This window comes from Nestor notabilis, unplaced genomic scaffold (genome assembly GCF_000696875.1).
Source record: "Nestor notabilis isolate BGI_N333 unplaced genomic scaffold, ASM69687v1 scaffold2846, whole genome shotgun sequence".
Lineage (NCBI taxonomy): Eukaryota > Metazoa > Chordata > Aves > Psittaciformes > Psittacidae > Nestor > Nestor notabilis.
In genome coordinates, this window is record NW_009932176.1 from 2,324 (window position 1) to 12,069 (window position 9,746).

The window sequence follows — 9,746 nt, forward strand, 5'->3', positions numbered from 1 at the left end:
CAGGCGTATCAGTACTTCTGAAGTAACAGACCGCTATCTGCAAATCCCCATGGCAGTTCAATAAAATATTTTCAATATAAATCCAAAGCTCTACAACTTATGAAAAAGGTACTGTGTACCACTTTATCCAATGAACATCTGACCTGACCAAACATCTCTGTCCCAGAATCAAGTTAAAACTTTGAACTGCTCAGGCTGAACCAGAAATAAAGAGGTATAATCAGTCACATCAATCATTCAAACCTGGTGTGAAAAAGACAGATTAATTCAATTTACCTTCAGTTTATCTGGTGAAGTGTATGGAGCTTCAGGAGCGTAAATTCTGAATATATCAGCAAGACAACATGCTACCAACAAACGTACATCCTTATCAGGATGTTTGAGGAAAAAATCTGAAGCAAGATGTAAAGCAAGATTTAGGTAGAGTTCCTTTTCTTCTTCAGAGTCCTGGTCCATATCCATGAAAGTTTTCACAACCATCTAAAAGGGACAGACAGACATCAGTACATAAAATCAAATACTCTGTGCAACAGGGTCCTCACTTAAAGTTCCTTTTCTGGTGTTGTGCAACTTCTAATCAGAAACATTATTAAGCAATGCAGTAGTACTTATCTGAGTAACCACTGTCTTATTTTTCAAGATAGAGAACGGACCTAGTCAGGTCCTCTATCAATTGTCCCAATACACAGTCTTAAAGTTACAGAAAGCCTACCTGTAGTACTTCACATACCTTTCTAAGAAACTGTATAATCAAAATCCAAAAAATACAACAGCGGTCACTGTTACTGCAAGTCACTGAAAAACTTCAAAACCAGCAAAACTAAGGGAGAAATAAGTATTTTGAATAGAAGTATTTAGGGTTACAATTTATTTTTCTTCTATTCTCTTTCAATTACAGGTTTTCTCTTCTACTGCTGAGAATAAGTTTATTCCCCAGAAGCAGAGCACAGACTTTCAGCAGAACTATATACAAATCCAGGGCAGCTCAGCCACATGCATTTTCTAAAATACCCATTAGTATTTATTAGGATCCAGTAGACTAAAGTTACAGAAGAAAAAGAAAGAGAAGTCTGGGACACCAAATATTTAACACCCTAAACAGAACAAAAGCAAGAAAAGCCACGATTAGTAACTGCTAGTTGGTCATAATTTTTCTATTCAAAAAACTGTTTGGAGGAGAAAAACTTATTTTTTATAGAAAATAGAAAAACCTATTTTTTATAAAGACAAAATAAATTACGTCTTTCTCCAATTTATTTCCATCACAAAGGCAGAATTATTTTAAGGGGTTAAACTCTTGTTGAAATTAACAAAATCCTAATAAAGACATTTACAAAATCCTGAGAATTAAAGTCAAAATTCCTATCTATTTTATAGTGCAGGGACTGATACTTTCCAAGAATAATGATGTCAGTGAAGTTAAAAAAAAAAAAAAAAAACAAACAAAAACAAAACACCCCAAAAAACTAAACAAACACAAACAAAAAAACAAACACAAAACAAAACAACAAAACCCACCTACAAACTCTTTCACCTTGCTTTTTTATTTAAAAAATAGTTGGTTTTGGTTCTTTTATTTTCCCCTCAAATTCACTATGATCAGTCAGGTAGCAACAAATCCTACTTTAAAAAAGGAAGGACTTCTGCATAATTAGGATCACAGCAGCTGTAAAGTTTTCAAGCATATGATAATCCTTTACTGAAAGGCGTAAAAGGTGAGTAGCTTACACACACATAGAATATCCACTGTGAGAAAAAAAAGTCCTCTCCAGTCAGACACAAGATGAACTATTTGAAGTGATTTGAAGCCTTTACACACTTAAAGTGATTTAGCAATCAAACTTGTTTTCACTTTTATGGAAAGTAGTTAGATTTATATAATTAACAAGGAAATGAACAAATATTCAGGCATCAAGAGTTCATGCAACAAGTATGGGTTTTGTCTGCTCTAGAAATGAACCTTACGTTTCTCTTTCCTTTCAACATGAACTTCCATACTGGTCAGGACAACAAAAATCAGTCATCTTGTCTCCAGAGCAATCTGTCACAGTGTTGAAGGAAAAACAAAGAAATCCAAGCTAGTTCTCCTAGCATTCCTTCCTAGCTTCCCGCAAAGCAACAGGTTAGAGGATTCCCGAGCCTGAAATCACACCCAGGTCACCATGATTAATACTCCTGGAGCTTCATCTTCCAGATGTGGCCTGTATTTCTTAACCCATTCAATTTTTCCTACAGTAATAAGCTTCAGAATTTAGTCACATAATGTATGGAAGAGTATATTATTAGACTGCTGGTCTAGAATGAATGTATTTCATTAGATGATGCCTTTCCTCTTGCTTATAACAGAAACTCTGGAATAACTTTTTTCCTCACACTTTCATTTTCAAGTGTTTATTACCTTCTTTCTGATTTCAGTGCTAGTTCATGACTCCAACCATTTAGTTTATATCTCTTTTCCAAATCTACTATAACTTGGAGATAGCATGGATCAGAAATGCATAATATTTGAGAGAAGTTACGTATAGAAATTTATTATGCATATTTTCCATTTCATTCTAAAGATTTCTCAATAATTTGTATTTATATAAATAGATCACCATTAACAAACAGCAGACTCTCTGCTTCTGTAAATCAAAATAAAATCCAGAGAAAAGTGCTTCTTCCCTAATATTTATCTGAATTTGGGAGTTAGGGAAATGAAGAGGCTAACAGTTCACTTATTTATCAACTACTGTTCGTTAACACCTGCAACTGTATTTATACTATAGGTCTATACACTTGTGGTGTAGCCTAGATTATCCAGTCCTTCTTAAAAGAAACTCCTTGAGGTTTTCTCCCTGCCTGTGTACCAATGAATAACGCCAGAATGGACCACTGACAAGAAATACAGGACATCCTGCAAAGAACACTTCTCCTGCAAGACAGATCAAAATAACAGAACAGAAGGGACTAGACATTCAAGGCGAGAACAGAAGTGAAACTATAGGAGAAAAAGTATCAGTAAGAACTGTATACATTTCTGTAAACTAAAACAAACAGAAAAACAACCAAAAAAAACCCCCACCAAAACAAAAACAAACAAAAAAAGAAAACAAAAAAAAACAAAAAAAGAAAAAACACAAAAAAAAATCCAAAAAAAAAACCAAACAAAAAACAAAAAAAAACCACAAAAAAAAACCCACAAAAAAAAACAAAACAAAAAAAAAAAAAAACCCACAAAACCCAAAACTTACACAAGTGCTAACAAGTAATTTCTTCTGTTAGGAGTCATTCATACATACGGTTATAAATGTCATCATCTACTCAACATCACAGACTTTAGTCAGTATACTGCATTCTATCAGCCTAACTCCCAAAGCACAGACAGGTTGCTGAGGGGGAGGGGAGAAAGAATCCTTGTGTTTTGGGGTTTTATTGGTTTTTGTTCATTTACCAGTAGTTCCAACTGACTTAAACCCACTTCTTAAGAAAACAAATGCCAAATTAAGCTCTTCCAGCTGTTAGAATACTTAAGGTTCCTCTCCCACATCTGCTCCCTCCTGTTTCACAGGGCAAGCTCAAGCTGCAGGCATTCCTTCTGCACAATACTAACGGGCCTGCCTTTCTGTGAGAGTACATGTGTAGATAAAGAACTGTTGTAACATAATTATCCCACAAATCTCTCCACCTTCCTGTAGAGTTTGGCCAAATAAAGTGATCAAGAAACAAGGAGACAAATACACACCATAATCAAAGACAATCTTCATTATGATACAAGCTAAAATAATGAGAATGAAGAGTTTTGTAATCAACCCAAAAAGCACAAATAAATAAATTCTGAGGCATCCATATTACTTCCAAAATCATGACTGGCTTTTCATGTTTTCCAATATTTTCTTCTCTAAAAGTACCAACTTACTGTAGGAGCTGAAATAAAATTTAGGAAGTATCTGAAATTAATATAGCTTATTTCCATTTGTGATTTGTTAACTCATTTAAACATTTGTAGACGAGCCACTTCAAGAAAGTGGTAGAAGGCACAACAGGCAGCAATTTCTTCCTTCTGAGCACAGAAAAGGTAAAGCCCAAAAGAAAAAAAAAAAAAAAAAAAAAAAATCCTTGCAGATAGAAAAACACAGTAACAGAATCAATGAATGCTGTATACAAGAAACTTCAATCTACAAACAGCTACTTGCATACTAACCTTTAGCCTTCTCACCATCTCTTCTTTAGATATTTTATCAGAGATTTCTTTGACTCCGGGAGGATATGTGATTTTTCCATCGTTGGCTCTCGTCTTCGAATGCGCCATGATTTCACAATTTTAAAACTGTGGAAAGAAATTAAGAAGTCAATGTTGTTTAGTGGTTTGTTTACCTTATCTGTCTCACTTTCACAAACAAAATCCAATTAGAAATACACCAACAAAACCCATACAAAGAAAAAATTAGACAAGAGATTTCGACTCTTTTCAGTAACATATATATATAGTGGTAGACAGCAATGGTTTTGGTAGTCAGATAGATTGCCCTATGCTACAGTAAAACTTGACAAGCACACAGGGAAAAAAAAAAAAAAAACCAAACCAAGAAAACCCAAACAAACTAGAACTCCTCATTTCTGAATGTATTTGATCTTCACACGAACTGTATGAACTGTTTCCACCACTTGATAATAATAAATCAGTATTATAATAATAGTAATTATATTGATATTTTTATTATATGAATATTATCAATATTATCAATAAATCAATAAAGCCAGCTTGGATTTTTAGACTGAGAACAGATATCTGAAGTGGGCTTTGTGTTTTCCAAACAATTAAATAGAGCACAATTTCCCCCAAAGCCTAAACAGCAATGCTGGTGAAGTGTTACACATCACTAATTTTAATTTGCCAATACTGACAGACAAGCAGCAGACAGAGAAAGTAGAGACAGGAACAGAGCAGACCAAATGGAAGTCTTTCCTCTATGACACAAAGCCAAGTTTTTAAGCAAGACTGCAGATAAGCAAAGGTATCTTCTTCCTAAATTCCAAGTACAAAAACAACTCTGCTAGTTGGTTTCTCAGTCGGTTTAAATTGATGGAAATGCAGACTGCCACCTTAATCCACTCTAAGTTATGCAAAGTCCCACTGCTGCAGAGAAGGAAGCTGAATCAAAAGCTTTACTTGCATAAAAGCAATTAATACGAAAGACAGTGGAAAAACTAGATGGCATGTGTTGGGATAAATTAGAATTTCAGGAAAAGACTCTACCAGGACAGCTACAACTCAAAAATGTATCAAAAGGAAATAAAATTTCTTTGCCATTGCCCTTATATTTTTATTTATGTATTTTAAAGTTTGAAACACTTCCTCGCAGTTATCACTTTCCTGAACTGTGAATTCCAAGTCAGATATTTTCTTCCTACTGACCTCCTATACAAGGAGGATCTATGTACACTTTGAACTTCTCAGAACTGTACCGTTAGAAATAAAAATCAACCAAAATCCACAAGAGATGGGTCAGAAGCATGTTACATAACAAGACGGTATAACCTGCCATAACTGAGACTTACTGGCCCGAGCCATGGTACGCAACGTAGTTCAATAGCTACACAAAAGCCAACTTGGTTTCTGTCATCCCCTCTATACCTACATGGCAGCTGAACCAAGTGCTATGTACTTGTAGTTGTAGTAAAGACCATGAGAAAGTTAGGATGGAACAACTCACTGAAGTAACTACTTCTAATACTCCCAGGAAAATACACTGCCACCTTTATTCCCACTGCATTTCTTAATGCATTGTCATGACATTTAAGTCTAGGACTCCACAAAGACACACAGATGTAACCAAGTTCACTCTTGTTGCTGTTTGACACAGATATTCCATTCAACTTTCAGATGGGATGATGTTCTATGTCATAGCTAAATTCATTTTAACAGCTCATCACAGCAGAAGGGAGTCTTGCATCCCTTAATCCAATAATATATAAAAGCATCAAATACTTTGCTGGACCAACCAAACTTGCCAACTCAGAAAAACAAGCCTAATTCTTTTTGAAAAGCGTGTGACAAGCATCAAAGCTAACTCAAGGGAAGGAACAGGAACTAAGGGAACTGAGGAAACAAAACTCCCCTTTCCAGTGGTGGACAGCTGTCAGATCAGATCAACTGCAGTGCAAACTTGATCAGAAGATGATGATACAGTCCTGTTTGGAGTACATTTTGAAAAAATTCAAAGACTGAATCTCCTATTATGGTCAAGCTGAACTGCCCAGCTGATACGTCCAACTGACATGCAATCAAGCTTTTAAGCTTGTGTGACATAAAAGGTCTGGGTTTGAAATTGAAACACAATTATTATTGTGTTTATGTGGGAAGGTTTTATTAGCAGGGGAGGCTGCAGGGATGGCCTCTGTGGGAAGGGACCAGGGGCTGTCCCCATGGTAGACAGAGCCCTGAAAAATAGACTCACCCCGGCCAAAGTTGAGCCCATCAGTGACACTGGTGGCATCTCTGCGATAACACATGTAAGAAATGGTCTAAAATGCTGCAGAGCAGCTAATAGAAGACAGAAAAACGTAAGCAAAATACCCTGCAGACACCAAGGTCAGAAGACAGAGGAGGTGCTCCAGGCACTGAAGCAGATTCCCGTACAGTCCATAGAGAAAATCATGGTGACACAGGCTGCCCTCCTGCAGCTTGTGGATGACCACATTGCAGATAACCACACTGCAAACTGTGGAGAGGAGCCCACACTGGAGCAGGTTTACTGGCAGCACTTGTGACCCTGTAGGGGACCCATGCTAGAGCAGTCTGTTCCTGAAGGACTGCACCTCATGAGAAGGACCCTTGCTGGAGCAGTCTGTGAAGACCTGCAGCACACAGGAAAGACCTGCACTGGAGACATTGGTGAAGGACTGCAAGCCTTGGTTAGGGCCCATGTTACAGCAGGGGGAATAGCATGAGGATAGAGTGGAAAGATGAAGGGTTACAAATTGTCCACAACCCCTCTTCCTTATCTCCCCTGCGCTGCTCAATGGGGAAACAGGAATGTAAAAGAGTCAGAAAAGAAGGAGTGATGTTGAGCGTGGAGAGAATTGGGGTTGGGGAAAAAGTGTTTTTAGTGTTGTCTTTGTTTCCCACCATCCTGCTCTACTTTTAATTGGCAGTAACCTTCACCAAGTCAAGTCTGTTTTGCCAGTGATGATTGCTGGTAAGCTATCTCCCTGTATTTATCTTGACCCATGAACTTTTTCATCTTATTTTCTTCCCCTTTTCTTCATTCTTATTTTCTTATTGAGTAGGAGGAGTGAGAGAGCAGTGGCATGTGTGCCCAGCAGGCAGCCAAGGTTACAAAACAGGGCATATAACTTACCCCTCTCAGAAGTATAGAAGTCACTAAATAGAAACTAATTTTCTATAGAATTAACACATCTGATCTTATAGGACCAGAAATTAATTTTAAAAAGGTTCAGTGAAATAGCCTATTACTTGACTATAACAGGCAAAGAATTGGAAATGGTATAAACTTTTTATGTATTACAAATTTGTAGATCCTGAAAGCTTTTTAGGATGGCTTTAAACTGAAAGAGGGTAGATTTAGATACTAGGAAGAACTTCTTCACTACGAGGGTCATGAGGGACTGGAACAGGTGGCCCAGAGAAGTTGTGGCTGACTCATCCCTGGAAGTGTTCAAGGCCAGGTTGGACAGAGCTCTGAACAACCTGGTCTAGTAGCAGCGGAGTTGGAAATAAATGATCTTTAAGGTCCCCTCCAACTCAATCCATTATTCTATGAAATACTATGAACCAAATCCAGAAAAGGGCAATTCTTTTAAGTTTCTCTGAGGGTCAACAAGAAACTCAGCTGATGGGTTGAGGTCTTTTCTTTTTTTTTTTTTTTTTTTCTATTTTTAACAACTGAAACTTTAGTTCTCCGCAACATTTTCAGAAATCCAGTACTATTCCACATACACAATCAGAAGGCAAAGAAAAAGGAAATTTTCACATGGATACTTTCTTTAAGGCAAGAAAACACTCCAGACACTAAGATGCTTTGCACCAGTCTGAATGTAAGCCTGTTAACTTATCAGTCAGATGTGCACTGTTTCTGCTCTTATATGAGGACAAAAACAGATAATTCAACAAATACATAACAAATACAAACGTATTCATAACAAACAAATGCTAATGCTAATACACAGGAATAAAAAACACAATGCAATCAGCTTTTGGTTGTATTAAGCAGTACTACAAGCTAAGTGAAGCCTTTGAAAACTACAAAGAAAATAAACATATCTTAAACTAATATAGCACTTAAAATATTTATTCTACTCCTTGTGCAGAAGGATATGATAGAGTAGGACTTAAGATACCTAGGCACTGCTGCTTTCAACACAGAAGCAACAGAAGCACTGTTGCAACTATAATGTGAAAGGCTTGAAATCAGGAACCAAGAGCAAGCCTGTAGGAAAAATGTATGCCTAAAAAAGCTTGACAAATTAAAAACTAATTTTTATGGAGGGAAGGGGGGAAGAGAGTGGAAAAAAGCAGTACAAGAAAAGAAATGGAGGGGAAAAAATGAAAGAAGACAAAATATAAACTCTTTGTTCAATGCTAACAGGAAAATTAAAGCAAGGAAAAAGCAACAAAAGTGAAGTTGCACTTATTGGACATTAAAATAGGATGGAATGAATTCATCTATGTCCTGTGACAAAACTTAAATAGAAAGATAATACTTCCTGAGAAATTACGATTATCACCAGCCACGGGGAACAATTCATTACTCTAAACAGAGTTAATTATTAACAAGTATCATTGCCAAAATTTGGTCAAACTCAAGATGAGTAGTGCTGCACATAATTAGCAGGACCCAACAGCTATTCAATCCCAGTTAAGTCTACTGGCCATAATACTGAATATTAAAAGATTCAATATTCAGATGGTTTCTGTACAGTACCAAATTGTGAATAATTTAATTACACACACTCTACTTGCTCAATAGTACAAAATACGGATTATGAACATGCAAATAAACTATGGACTGAGATCTCACATATTACGTACCTATGCAATATATTTAATAGGTCAATAAATATCATTACAGGATGTTAAGTCAATGATCTAAAAGAGGACTCAAAATACAATTAAATGGAGTGTGGTTTGTTTGGATGACAGTTCACAGTGCCTATGGTGATTTAATTAACTGTGCTAATCATTAAACAAACTATGCCTTAACATACATGAACTCATGGGTCAACAGTACTTTTTCAAAGACCCTATATGTGTTAAAAGCAAGCTTTAGCAAATCATTTCTTTTATTCCTTGCAAATCTCTCCCCTACCTTACTATTTAAAATCCAGAATCCAATCATGAGGACATTTTCCCTGAATTGTCTCAAGGAGTATTGCAAAGAACTCAAATCTTTTTGTAAACCACAATACAGAGTTCATTCCAAGGCTCTGTTGCTCTGTCAACATGCTGTTTGTCATGTCTTTTTCTTATTTATATCCAGTGTTTTTAATTTTGCACCCTCAGTAGGTAACATCCTTGTACGAATACATATAAACCACTAATTTTGCTTCAACAATATAGCATGTATGAAGAAATTGGTCAAGCTGTAATTTCCATAAAAGATGCCACGAGGTATTCTAAAGAAATTACTTAGTGACTTACAGAGGTGGAAGAGGCAGGCATCTTTCTCCTTCAGCAAGATAAATCACAAATAATGTAATGATTCAAGCCACTTAAAGAAAAATCTTGCTTCCTGGTAAATTCC

The 9,746-nt window shown here is 36.3% G+C and overlaps 1 protein-coding gene across 1 annotated transcript; it reads right to left on the bottom strand.

The window, feature by feature from the left end:
- Positions 1-276: 276 nt before the first annotated feature.
- LOC104407054 (sister chromatid cohesion protein PDS5 homolog B-like) lies at positions 277-4,291 on the bottom strand (the record flags this gene model as incomplete). Its single annotated transcript, XM_010016232.1, has 2 exons — positions 4,184-4,291; positions 277-480 (listed from the first exon to the last, which is right to left on the bottom strand). Coding segments are annotated over exons 1-2 (312 nt in total), but the record flags the coding sequence as incomplete, so codon positions are not given.
- Between the last annotated feature and the right edge of the window lie 5,455 nt (positions 4,292-9,746).